The sequence below is a fragment of the Lemur catta genome, chromosome 5, assembly GCF_020740605.2.
Source record: "Lemur catta isolate mLemCat1 chromosome 5, mLemCat1.pri, whole genome shotgun sequence".
Classification (NCBI taxonomy): Eukaryota; Metazoa; Chordata; class Mammalia; order Primates; family Lemuridae; genus Lemur; species Lemur catta.
In genome coordinates, this window is record NC_059132.1 from 54,965,633 (window position 1) to 54,979,829 (window position 14,197).

The following is a 14,197-nucleotide window of genomic DNA, read 5'->3' on the forward strand; positions in this document are numbered from 1 at the left end:
GTGATTTCCATGAAGACAAAGTCAGAGGTAGTGTTAATACAACCGTGATCTGTTGCCCACATTCAACATTAAGTTTCAAGGAGAAGTTAGTGAAAACATCCTGTTCAAGAACCTAGAGATGTCTTGAGGGTCTGTGGAAACCTCAGCAGGGCATGGTGGTGCGTGCCTGTAGTCCCAGCTACTTGGGATGCTGAGGCGGGAGGATCACTTGAGCCCAGGAGTTCGAGGCTGCTGTGAGATAGGATCGGGCTACTGCACTCTAGCCTGGGCAACAAGCAAGACCTTATCTCAAAAAAAGAAACTTCTGGTGGTGGGGAGATCACGTGACAGGCAGTACCCATAGATTGTAGGGGCAGCATGGAGGTCCCTGGTTACAGAGCTCATCTACCGTGGTTAACTGTATGGCTTGCAAAAGTTTTCTGAGCCTTAGTTTCCTCAATGGTAAAGAGGAGATAGTGATAGTGACTATAACCACCTAATAGGACTGTGGGGAGGATGAGCTGAGAAAATACACATAAAACACTTAGCATAGTGCCTGGCACACAGACGAGTGAGTGCTAAATAGGAGCTTTTGGTGTCCTTGGGGACAGTTTTGGATCACAGAAATAGCCATCTAGGCGTTCTGAAGGTTTTTTTTTTTTTTAATTATTATTCAGTTTCAGCAAAACAAGTTTAAAAACTTATTTCCTTGTTAAGGTTATACAGTATACTTAAAAATGTTATTCTAAGTCTAGCGAATTGTAACAATTGCCTTTAAAGGGCATTTGCGTAACATTTGGTTCCATTTATAAACTTAAATACTTTCAAATATTTTAAATTGCATTTACAAATACAATCAATATTCTAAGAGTCTGCTCCTTGCTACTCATGTGTGGCCAACAGAACCTCTGCTTCATTTAGACACTTGTCAGAAATGCAAAACCTTCAGCCTTACCCCAGATGTACTGAAGCAGAATCTGCATTTTCACAAAATCCCCAGAGATTATTATGCATGATAAAGCAGTAAACTCAGCACCAAGAAATAGAGCTTTCCAAAGTAATTTATCAACTTCTTTATACATACTGTATGTTGAACTTATATTCTCTTTATCTATATAACCTGAATACACTTCATCTCACCCTCATATGTTTAAATCAATTATTCAAATATACATTTTGGATTGGCATTAGAAGGCTGTTCTAGTAATCCAATGGGACAAGTTTTCTCAAATATTATAAGTAGACAAAATATCAAATATGTATAAATTCTTTCTTATTCCCATATTAAATACTATAATTTTGAATTATTCAAAGCTTTTAATACTCAATTTTAATTATTTCTGGGTTTTGAGATATATTTATTTGCTAGAAATAAACTATTTTATCATCTCACCTAATTTTAGTTTACTGGTTAATTCCATCAAATATTTAAAGAACTAATCCCAATCCTACACAGGCTCTTTCAGAAAATAGAGCCAAGAACATTTTTCAACTCATTCTATGAGGCTACCATTACCCTGTTAAAGACATCACAAGAAAACTACAGACTAATGTCCTGTATGAGCTTAGATGCACAAACCCTTAACAAAATATTAGCAAACTGAGTCCATCAATATATAAAAAGATCATGCATTATGACCCAGTGGGATTTATCTCACGTAATTCTGAAGGTTATCTTCCCATGTAATTTTGGGGATCACTCTAGTCTTACATAATACAATTGAATTCTGGATATGTCTTATGGCTTTGTCTGTCTAGTCAGTCAACACTTTAACATAAAGTCATTGCACTGACAGGAAACAATTATTGTTAGTACTAACATCATGAGAAGCAGAAATATTGACAAGATGAAGAGGATGTTTGACAGTCTCAGTTGTGTCAGAGAATCAGGGATTCTGCTGCCTCTATAAAGAGTATGATCTTGTGTCTGAGAAGAGGGCAATTCTAATGGAACCCAAAAGAAGAGGGAATGGAATTGCCTGAAGTGAACTTCCTTGTCTCTTTTAATAGAAAAGGGCTGGGGAGAAAGCAAGAAGGGAGATACCTATCCCAGGGTAAAAGAGCAAGGACAACCTAAGGAGGCTTTTCCTTTAAGGTAACGTATAAAGCAATGACTATAAAGACCTCACCCACCTCTGTACTTTACGCAGGGTAGATGCTTAACAAGGTCAGTTTTTCTTCCCTTTTGGGAAGAGAAATAATCATACCATATGGTAATTATATTTTACTTTTGTCTTTAATTAGGAACTCAAAATCAGAATTAGGTTCCCTTTCACTACTTTGCAAATAAGCAGCACATCTGGCCAGCTCCCAAGAACTTAAGGAGGGTCATAAATATTTTGTAATTGTGGTTATTTTCATTCTCTCTCTGATAAGTTTCATTTCCTTCCATGAAACTTCAAGAACTTCCGTGGGGTAAAGATGATGAGAGCAAGTGGGATGGGCTAAGACAGTTATTTGCAGGCGTTAAAACGAACATTGCAATGTGTCTTTTATGGTCAGCCCTACCATGTACTAGTCCATGGAGAACAGTTCCAGGCTGCAGAGAACTGAAAGAAAATAAAAGATGATTCCTGCCTTTGCGTACCTGGCAATCTAGTTTGAGAATATAAAACATAATGCATATAATGTAACGTGTGACTATAAATAAACAGCGACCATTTATTGAGCAACAACTTAAGGACATACATTGTGTTTACACACACACACACACAGTTAATTCCCACAAATACCTGGGAAAGGATAGCCTTAATTCCTACCCCCATTACCCTTTAACGGATGAGAAAACTGAGGCCCCGAGAAATTGACTCCCCAGGGTCACCCAGTTAGGTGGTGAAATCAGGTTTTGAACCCAGGCAAAGAGAGGTCCCAGGACAAAAACAGCTTCAGTGAAGAACTGTAGTTCAGTTTTAAGGGCTGAGAAATCTATACGTAGTTTTTCTGAGGCCCTGGGCAAGTAATTTCATTTATATATCTCATTTTCCTTGTCTGCAAAATGGCTCCTTCTTCATCCGGTGGTTCAGAGCATGAAGGAGATGGTGCACGCGAAGGCCTTAAGCACATCCGAGTGTTTAGACTAAAGGCTCAGTAAAGTCCACGAGCGAATTATAAATAAACTCCCATCACTGGTAACCCTCCAATCCCAGGATCTGCGCTGACCGTAGGCCTCACCGTTTTTATTAAAACAAACAAAACCTGAGATCCAAAGGGAATCCAAAAATGGCCTCAACAGTTCCAGGGCTGCTGAACAGTCACCTGTCCGCACTCTTTTCCTTAATTCCGTCCAGCCTCCCAAGGGTTTTGCGTTCTTTGGCATGTGAGGGGCGGGCCCCACCACTTGGTGGGCACGCTGGGTTCACGATCAGAGAAAGGAGAAGCAAAACCTCTCCCCGAGTGGCCTTTCCCCTGGATAAGGCGGGCGCACGCCCAAGTCCCCTCCCCATCGGGGACCTTGGGGAGAGACCAGACCTTGCGCACGGCCGCCACCCCCGCCCCCATTCGGTCGCCGCAACTAGCCAGACAGTACACTGGGGCAGGGAGAAGGGAGTCGCCGCCGGCCTGTCCCCAAGCGCCTCTCCTCTCCGCTCCACCCTGCCCGGGTCGCCCGCGGGCGCGGCCGGCGGCAGCTGGGGGCGGGGGCGGGGCGCGGCCCCCCGGGCGCCGGGAGCGGGCGGAGCGTGAGCGGGGGTCCGGCGGCGGGTTAAGAGCGCAGCGAGCGCCGAGGCCCCGCGAGCTCCCGGACGCCGCACAGCAGCCCCGGCTCCCGCCGCCCGCGCACGCGCCCCGCCGCCGCCGCCGCCGCAGGCAGGAGCCGTCCGCGCCGCCCGCACCATGCCCCGCATAGACGCGGACCTCAAGCTCGACTTCAAGGATGTCCTGCTCCGACCCAAGCGGAGCAGCCTCAAGAGCCGAGCCGAGGTGGGGGCCGTTCGGAAGTCGCAGCGGGGCTGGGATATTTTCCGGGTGGCGCGCGGGAGGGGGGCGTAGGGGGGTGGCACGGGGTCACCCTGCCTGCTTTTCTGTGTCTGCGGCTGGCGTGCTGCGCCCGCTTTCTGTCTCCCCAGCACCTGGGGAAGGGGAAGGCCAGCCGGTCCCCCGCCGGGACTGGAGGTGCCTCAGAGGGCGGTGATCAAGGCGTCCAGCTCGGGCCTGAAATTCTAGAGACGTCCGCCCGGTTGGGTGGTTGGGGGAAGTTTGCCTTGAAACTTGACCGCCGACGAGCAAAAGTAAAGTGGCCAATTGATTTAGAAAGAATGGGGGTGGGGGCGCCTACGGGAAGAAAAAGAAACGGGGGAGCCAGGGGAGAGAGGGAGAGAAAAACAACTACAGGTCCTTGTGGTTTGGGCAGTGCCTCATAGTGCTGAGAACTGCTGCCGCCTTAGCGGCAGGTCCTGCCTTGGCATTTCTTTAATAGGTCAGAAAAATCGGAGAACCCCAGGGCACAAGTTCAGAGTTTACTGAACTTAGGCGGCCTTGCTGGGAGTGGGGCTCGGGGACACCCTGCGGTACAGGACAGCCCGCAGTCCCACCCCAGCCCTCGGGGAGCTGAACGCGGTGGGGTGCGGGCTTGGGGTTGGGGAGGTGGGGCGAACTGGGAGCCTCGGGCATTTTGCTGGTTCTGCACTGGCGAGCTCTAAGCCAAAGGAACAGGTGGAGACCGGACTGGGAATAGCCTGGGGGTGGGGGAAAGGAGGTCAACCCCGAAGAATAAACCAGTTGCACGGAATGGCAAGAGTCCCCAGGAGTGGTTTGCGCTGGTGACTGGAGCTTTGCCTGGTCTGCTGAGAGCTGGAGAGTGAAGTGAGGAAACTGGACACGTCTGGAGGCTGGGGCCGAAGGAGTAAACAGGAGGAGGCTGAGCCAGCGTCCCAGCTCCACACACACACACACACACACACACACACACGACCATAAATAAATCCCCTCGACAAAGAACTCTGCTGCCCACTCCAGGGCCAGGCCTGACTGCAGTGCCTGGTGCTGCCAGCCGAGGGCTTGCTTGGATTAGGGAAGCTTCCTGCCTTAGCCAATCTAAAAACCAAGTCACCTTCTCTAAGCAGCAGCATTGGCTGGCAGGAGCCGCCAGGACTGGAAGAATAGGGGAGGAATGATTAACCCTTATTACCCCAGATGTGCCTGGCCTTCCTCCTTTCTGGTGGAAAGAGCGAGGCCACTTCTGACCAAAAACAGGTGGGAAGGCAGGCCTGGTCCTCTGGAAGCCCAAGCTGTAACCAGTACCTAAGGCTAGACCAAGACAAAATGTGGGGATTCTGGGCACACTCATAATTTGGTGGTCTCAGAGTTCTTTAACTTTTCTAAATGTATTTAGTAGAGAGAAACTTATTTTTAGAAAAACTGTATGCTCAAAACAAGGACATATTAGATGTATTTTCTGGACCAGAAAACATCTTGAGAAGGTAAAGTGTTTAAGATTTATGTAATAGAATGAGTTACTCCTTCCCGGGGAATAGTAATCGGTCCTACAACGATGTCATGGAGCACTTGGTTTCACAATTTGGGCTGACTGCAACTATTGATGTTGTTCCAGCTTCCAGTGGCACCTTGCAACCTGCATGTACACATTGCAGTGAGAACTAGGTGCCCTTGAAAAATGTTTTCCATATCTTCACTTTTGTGGGATTTTGCCAGCTCTGTGCCTAGAGACCTGAGTTAACTGGTGTTGCCTTTCCAGTTGGTTCCATAATGGTTTAGCTCTCTGGTGCACACGGCTGCTGCCTGGCTGGCCACCCCCGTAATCTGACTTTACTTGCCTCAATGGTGTTGAGGGATCTAGTTAGGCTTCTCTAATCCTCTCTCTCAATGGTTTCTCAGTTTGCTTGTTGATGCCTGAAATCTTTTGTAAGCAGATAAAAACTTCATTGCACGATCAGAAGCTGAAAATGCATGCACCCTGGCAGAAGTAATACCTAGATGCAAGTTGGAAACTGAACAGTAGATGACTGACATTGAGCCTAACAGAGCAGGTTTGAGTGGAGCCAGGAGAGAGAACCCACACCACCGGAGTAAAGTCTGGCTGGGGAAGGAGAGTTTTGACTGTCGATAACAGGCCTTATCGCTGTGACATTTTGCTAAGAGCCCAGCCTGAATATAGACAGTGAACAGAGAATGGAGAGAAAAAGAGTGATCTACTCAGAAGCTTCAGTAGTCCTATAGAGATATTCCCACAAGCCTCACACAAATGAACATGAATGAAGTGAATTTGAGGTCAACTCCCAGAGGAAGGGGTGACCCAGGAGGCCTTAATATGAGTTCCCCAGGGAGGCAGTCATCTCTCAAATATCCAGCCCCTGGTACAGAAGAATGAAGTGCCACAGGGTTATGTGGGGACATCTGGATAATCTCTTGAGAGGAGGTGCCATTTTTGTTGATTGAGACATGACCTTTGTTTTTATCTGATGCTCTGGGGAGCTTGCATCATTCCTTGCCTCCCTGAGCGCTTTCTTCCTTGGGACCCATTCCTGGCCTTCTAACATCCCACCCTAGTCCTTAAGCTGGTAAGATTTTTTTTTTTTAAACTTATTAATGCAACCCTAACTTTGGACATTGGGCATTGAAGAGAATTGCAACAAATTGCCCACTTTGTCCTAGGACAGAGAAGACATGCTGGATTTTCTGTCTGCTTAAAACTCCGTAGTAATTTTTTCACCAGTGGGCCAGTGAGAAGAGTTCTGGTCTGGCTTTTACAATCACAACAGGTTGGGCTGAGGGGGATGAGAGCGGCAGAGTGGAGAGAATCTTGGGATGGGAAAAGGAGACCTGTCACTAATGATTCCATTACCTCTGCCTCTGAGTTAGTTTCCTTGGGTTGCTGTGCTAAAGTACCACAAACTGAGTGGCCTAGGCAAGAAGAATTATTTTCCAGTTCTGGAAATTTCAGATCAAGATGTCAGCAAGGTTGGTTCCTTCTGAGGCTGTCAGGGAGAATCTGTTCCTTGCCTTTCTCTTCACTTCTGCTGGCTTGCTGGCAGTCTTTGGTGTTCCTTGGCTTGTAGATGCATGACTCCGAACTCTACCTTCATTTCCACATGACATTCTCCCAATGTGTGTATCTGCGTCCAGATTTCCCCTTTTTGTAAGGATAGCAGTCACATTGGACTAGGGCCCATGCTAATGACCTCATCTTAACTAGATCATCTGCAAAGACCCTGTTTCTAAATAAGGGCACATTCACAGGGACTGGGAGGTTAGGACTTAGACATCTTTTTTGGGGCAGACACAATTCAACCTGTAAGAGCCTCTGTAAATTTTGCTCTGTAAAATCAGAGCGTTTGACTAGACTTGTTCTTAGTCATGAATCTGTCAGAATTGCCTAGGGAAACACTCCAAAACACACATATTGTTTCCAACACAGAGGTGGTGATTCATGAAGTTTGGGGCAGCCGGAGCTTGTGTATTTTGGAATTTACTTCTGAGAGGATTCTGATGTGCACGCGGGTGTGCCGGACTGGCCTCTGAAGCCCTTTCCTAAAAGTCTGTGGAAGCCCGCGACTCGGCTTGCTGGGAATGGCTCGCTGGGAATGCCACAGCGAGGCGTGAGCTGCTCAGAAGCGCGAAAACTGGAGGGGAGGTTTCTGGGGGTCGGATCCACAGTCAGAGGGCTGGGCTGTGGCCCCCAAGCACTGAACTGCAAAAAGCTGGGGCCAGAACACAGTATCCTTATTATCTGTTAGCTGTGCATTAGTTTCCACACTTTTTAAGCTACTAGGACTACAAAGATGAAAGATTGTTTCTGTACTTAGAGTGGTGAAACAGATAACGGACGATCTGTATAAGAAAGGAATTGCGGCCAGGCCGGGCATGGGGTGCGGTGCCTGTATTCCTAGCACTTTGGGAGGCCCAGGTAGGAGGATCGATTGAGGTCTGGAGTTCGAGACCAACCTGGGCAAGAGTGTGACCCCATCTCTACAAAAAAATAGAAAAATTACCTGTTCAAGGTGGCGTGCACCTGTAGTCCCAGCCACTTGGGAGGCTGAGACGGGAGGATTGCTTGAGCCCACAAGTTTAAGGTTACAGTGAGCTATGATGATGCCACTGTGCTCCAGCCTGGGTGACAGAGAGAGCCCCTGTCTCAAAAAATAAAAATAAATAAATCATAAAAAGAATTGCTTTACCCAGTACCATCCATAGATCCAGGAAAAAGGGTCCGTATCTGGGCCCTAGTTCTGCTGCCCTGATTGTACCCGACCTCACTGGGCAAGGCCTGTGGGCTGTGCCATTTCTTCTAGGCTGTGCTCCAGGTACTTAGAATCCTCTATCCCTGCCGAAGTGACTGTGAGCTGATTCTCAGGCCTGCATGGGGCCACCCCTTCCCCAGGTGTGTTTTTCCAAGCACCAGCCATACTGCTGGTGTGCGCACCTCTAACCCTAGAGAGTGGCCAGGCGGCAGCCCTTCATGGGAATGTGTATGGGTGTATGCGGAGCTTAATGTGGGGACTGGGGTGTCCCTGGGTGTGTACATAAGGGTTTGGGTGGGTGTGGACTAGGGGCCAGGGCCTGCTCCCCCTGCCACTTGTTCTGGTGTCTTCCTGACCTTGAATGAAATTGTGTTTGTTAGGGTAGGAAGGCAGAACATATTTTTTGTAGCAGTTTGTTAGTTTGATGCATAATATCGAATTATTTAGGAATGTGGTAGGTGGGCTTCCATTTGTACTTTTCAGCCCCTAAAATGTTGGGTTGTAGGGCTGAGTAATGAAGGTGTGTTAGAGATCAGCAGAAATGTGTGGTTTTGAGGTTGGGGAGGGGACTTTGTTACTTTATGTTCCCTGTCAAGTCAGGCTTAGAGTGGGAATTTGGAAGTGCTATATTTGGTGCACTGGCCAACTGTGCCAGATTAAATGCCAACTTTTGTTCCTGGGAGGCTGGAATATTTAAAATAGTTATCTCTCATTGAATGACTGGTCTGGTATGTGTATGTGTGTGTGTGTCTAGGTGGATAAGGTTGGGGGAGATATTTTATTTCTCATTCTCAGAATTAAGGATGGGGAAGAGCTAGATACCTTATGGAGAAAACTAGAAATGACAGGAAGGGTCCATTGTCATGCCCTTTTCCATGAAGAGCTCTGTGTCTTGTGTCCTGCTGATAGGTTTCGGAGTGCCAGGAAAACCCATTGTGATCTCAGCCCGTGCAGAGTGTAGCAGCCAGCCCCAGGCCTGCTGGAGGAGTGTTAGAGTAATTTGAGACCGAGCAATTCTTATTGTTTTAAGCACGTGAAGCCAAAATGTTACAGAGCTGTCAGCTGCACATAAGGTTGCAACAGATCCCTTAAGTTACCTTTCAGAATGTCAATACAGTTTGCGTTGCTGAAGCAGAGCTAAGAATCTTCAGGAAGGAAGCGGAGAAAGGGATGATCCACCCCATATGTTCATGCAGTTACAGCATCTCATTTCCCCTGATTGATTGTCGCTCAAGGCCAGGGTGGTCTTTTCATGACATCATTTGCCCAGGAAGCCTTCTGGACGTGGAGACGTGGAGCCCTGTGTGGAGAAGCAAGAGAAATGAAAAGGCTAACGGGCCCGAGATGTCCTGTGGCATTTTCTGAGTCAATGCTGATTACAAAATGAAAGTTGTCTCCCATGAAAAGGAAAATAAAAGGATCTAGATAAACATGGGAGGAAATGATTATTGCTGGTGTATTCATGAAGCCAGCATGAATATAGGTCTAAATTATTTCAGAAGCACAAGATTCACACTTGTGTTTCTCCTGCTGGTTCACCTTGGGTAAGCACCCACTTCCGGTCTGTATCAGGGTCCAGCAAAGAAACAAACAATGCCGAATATCTAAAACAGGGAGTTTGATGCAGGGCATCCTGACATAGCTGAGATGCCAAATGGGATACTGAGGCACCCCAGGGATCACAGCAGCAAGAAGCCACCCGCACCTTAGGGTCAGAGGGAGGAGGCAGTGCTCCTGGAGCCCAGGGAGGGACTGGGCTCTCTTAGGGACAGGACAGCTGGAACTGGGAATACAGAGGCCTCTCTGGCCAGAGGATCGGAGCCTTGGAGAAGCAGCCTGAGGCAGGGGGTTTCCTCTGGTTTCTCACCCTGTGTCCTCCGTTGGCCAAACACAGCCAAAAATGAACTTGAGAAATGGAGCTTGGAGGGGTGGTGGCCTCCTTGTGATAAGAGCAGGCTGAGGATGATCTGTACGCAGACAGAATGGGGTCTGCCCTGGGTCAAAGAAGTCCTTCTGACTGTGCCAGCACTGGGTGAGGGCCTGGCCCTGGCACCCTGCTTGTGCTAAGCCCGCCCTCACGGTTGAGCTCCGGGATTCCTGATCGCAAGATTAGTCATACATGCCCTGATCTTGAAGTTACGGTGGAATGCCAGTGCCCTCCCTCCAGCTGTCTGCAAGTGGAAGGAACAAGTGTTTATGTGCGGGAACATATGGTTGCAATTTACTCCCCCCCCCCCCTTTGAAAGGCACTGTGAAAGGCGCTGGTAATTAAACAGCCCTGGTGGAGGACGAAAGGCTAAGGGATTAATGGTTTGGAGCTAGCTGCAGGGTGAGTTTGGAGCGTGGCTCTAGGTGAAAGGTAAGTGAGGAGATTGTGCCAGGAGCGGGAGGCAGGGAAGAGTGGAGTAGATTTTCCCAGAAGGGGAATGGTCCTTCCAGTGCTTAGAAGTGGGGAAAAGATAAGATGTACGTGGACCTTTAGGGCTGGGGATAGAAGGTGGCACTGGGACTGCAGAAGCTAAGGAGGAGAAGAGAGCTACTGATTTGGAGGCTTGTCTTGATAGCAGAATTTCCAGTGCCTTGTGCTGGTGCAGGAGGAGGATGAGGAGCCCATATCACTTTTGCACCTGAATACAGCACGCTACTTTGTTTCCTCAGGGACTCTGCTGACTTTGGAACACCTGGCCCAACCCCTAAGAGAATCCAGGGGCCAAGGGGCAGACACTTGTTTTCTGTTCTTCCCACCTACTCCAAACCGCAGAAATTCTGCACATATTACGTTTCTTTCCTCTTTTTGCCAACAGGTGGATCTTGAGCGTACCTTCACGTTTCGAAACTCGAAGCAGACCTACTCAGGGATTCCCATCATTGTGGCCAACATGGACACTGTGGGGACATTTGAGATGGCAGCTGTGATGTCACGGGTGAGGTGGTGTGCTATTTTTTTTTCCTTTGCCACTCACAGTATGGACAGGTTGTGAGGAAGCCACCTTGGACTTGTTTAGACACAGGGAAGAGGAAAAAAGTAAGACGCTTTGGGCCGTTCTCTGTTCCGAGTCTGATTGATGTTGGAGACACTCCCTCTTTAATCAGAAAATGGATGGTGTCTGGACTTTGCATTCAGTGACATGCTCTAGATCTGCCTTTGTTTTTGCTGGGAAATTGCCCAGGGTGGTTTTAGAAATTAGAGATACAAAAAGAAGTTAGACAACATGACGAGTACCATATTATAGATGGGCAACATCCCATTTAAAATTAAGACAGAGCTGCTTTGTATGCAGTCTGTTCTGTAGCATTTATCACAGTTAATATGTTATACATATGTTAATATGGAATACATTTATTGACCACTTAGGTACCAAACACTGCGTATAATGTATCTCTTGATTCTTGACACAACTCCACAAGGTAGGTCCTTTTGCAGATGAGGAAACTGAGGCAGAGAGAGGGAGAGGAGGGGCAACTTGTCCCAAGCCATCAGCCAGGTAGAGGGAGAGTCAGGATTCAAACCCAAACTGACTCTGGAATTTAAGGGACTTACCTCTCAACTCAAATTGACGGATCACAGTGCAAGCTCAAGATCTCTTTTAGCCAAACTGCCAGTGTAATTTTCTATCAAGTGAGTAGCTAGTAAACGGGCCTTGGGAAAAATAAAGGAAGAGCCGTTTGTGGACAGGACCTTTGTCTCACGCAGCTATGTCTGAGGTGCAGAGCATCTTACACATCCTAGATGTGAAATGCTTTCTGCTGGTGCACACAGGGGCTCTGTATCTATTTCTGTTGATCATGCCTGCCAAGTGAAAAGATAAATCCAATTAGTTGAAAGAGCTTCTCACTGTGGGCAGCAGGTCTAACCATGGGAGGTGCTGGGATTCATTATTAGCTAGTGATTCGAAGGAAAAGATTCTCAAATAAATTATGAGCTCCAAAAATGGAGTAGGGGTGGTCTGTCTGACTCCATGATGTGTTGTGTCGTCTGTGAGACCTCAGCCCCTACTGAGCTTGGGCCAGAGGCTAATAAATTAATTGCTAAAGGAACTCCTGTTTTTTTCTCCTCATTTTTTCTTGCTCTGTTCTGTCATCAGGCATTGCTACTAATGAATTATGTATTTGTGTAAAAGTGGGGGCACCGGGGGGCATTAAGTAGCTGGGTTAATTCACAAGTCAGATTATTAGTCCATGAAAAACCTAGAACTTTCCTGTGCTCTTCCTATTTTCACAGAATATTAGGGAAAGTCTCCCCGGTATGAACTTGCTATTTCCAGGATCCACAGAGTTAGTGTAAGTTAATAGACTTTTAGAATGAGAAATTGGAAACTGTAGGCGGAGAGAGGCAGCCCCAGAGAAGTTAGGTGAGAAGACTTTGTCGCCAAGGGAGGAGCCTGCACTTTGTAGTCAGAGCCAAGTTCAATCCTGCCTTCCCCTCTTCCTAGCCAAACACTGGTTACATTTTGTAAATTTAAATTTCTTAAGCTCTATTTCTGCTCATGAAGCTAATAATACTGTTCAAAGTCGTTCTGAGAATTAAATTATGTATGCAAAGGGCTGGCACAAAGCAGGCAATAAATGCTGGGTCGATAGTCATAGATTTAGGGTTCTAATTTATATAATTCCCTCCCTTAGGAATACCAACTGACCAATGGGTTTAGCTTTTAGCAGGAAATGTTCAGGCTGTGAACACAAGGAAAAGCTTTCAGGTATAAGGTGAGGTTCTTTAGGGTTAGTTAAACAAAAGTTCGTCTTAGGATGGCCCTGCTCCCCTGCACAGGGGACCTGCCACATGCTTTTCTTTTTTGACCATTTGTGCTGCTTTTGGCCTAACTCAGGTGTGGGCAGGAGCCACGTGGGCTGGGGCAGGGCACTGGGAACTCTTCCTTAATCCCTTCCCTGCCTCCTAGCAGAGGCTCCCAAATCCTGAGTGCAGTGTTGTCTCATCAGATTAGAGCGGGAAACAGTTGCACCTTTGTCTGTTTTTTGGCTCCTAGGAGGAGCATATTCAAAGCAAATTAAGAGTGAATGGCGGGAACACCAGGAATACCTGATGCCTTTGACTTGTTGGATGCCACCTCCATGTGGAGGACAGGCGGGAGGGCTCACTTGGTTTCTCATCCTAATGATGCTGTTTTATTTTTCTAGCACTCAATGTTTACAGCAATTCATAAGCACTACACCCTGGATGACTGGAAACTCTTTGCCTCAAATCACCCAGAATGCCTGCAGGTATGACTGTAGCCTGGTTGTAAATTAACAAGTGTTGCAGGGGGAAAACATCTTCAGAGTTTTCAAGAGGATTTGATTCAGCAGCAGACAGACATGCAGAGTTCAGGGTTTCTCCAGCCCTGTGTCCCTGCCAGGGATTTCCTGAGGAAACCTGTTCTGCATCGTATTATGAAAATGCTAGGCTTGACCTGTGTGCGATATCTGTGCTTTCCCTTGAAAGGCAAAGTGTTGTATCTCCAGAGCTTGGGGAAGACCCATGTTTCCTGCCCAGTTTTTCAAGGTGGATCTAGTCTGAATATGTCTTTTGGCTGTAGATAAAACAACTGAGTATAACAAGTTGTTCTGGAGTTGAGTAAAACTCCATGCCCACTGGGCTGTCATCAAAAAGACAGATAATAAGTGTTGTCAAGGGTGTGGAGAGATTGGAACCCTCATACATTGCTAATGGGAATGGAAAATGGTGCAGCTGCTTTGGCAAACAATTTGGCAGTTTCTCTAAAGGTTAAATGTAGGAGTTACCTTATGACCCAGCAGTTCCATTTCTGGCTATATACCCAACAGAAATGCAAACATGTCCACACAAAAACGTGTTCATGAATGTTTACGGCAGCATTATTCATGGTAGCCCCAAAGTTGAAACAACCCATATGTCCATCAGTGGATGAATGGATCCACAAAATGTGGTTATCCATACAATGGAATATTATCCAGCCATAAAAAGGAATGAAGTTCTGGTACATGTGCAACATGGATGAGCCCTGAACCTTTTGCTGTGTGAAAAAGCCAGACACTAAAGACCACAT

The 14,197-nt window shown here is 47.0% G+C and overlaps 1 protein-coding gene across 1 annotated transcript in view; it reads left to right on the forward strand.

Annotated features, from left to right (window-relative positions):
- Positions 1-3,650: 3,650 nt before the first annotated feature.
- GMPR (guanosine monophosphate reductase) overlaps positions 3,651-14,197 on the forward strand; it is a 44,477-nt gene continuing 33,930 nt past the window's right edge. Inside the window, exons 1-3 of the mRNA XM_045551838.1 lie at positions 3,651-3,897; positions 10,979-11,098; positions 13,311-13,394. Of these exons, the coding sequence (XP_045407794.1) occupies positions 3,811-3,897; positions 10,979-11,098; positions 13,311-13,394 (291 nt within the window). The 5' untranslated portion in view covers positions 3,651-3,810. The remainder of the gene's footprint in view (positions 3,898-10,978; positions 11,099-13,310; positions 13,395-14,197) is intronic.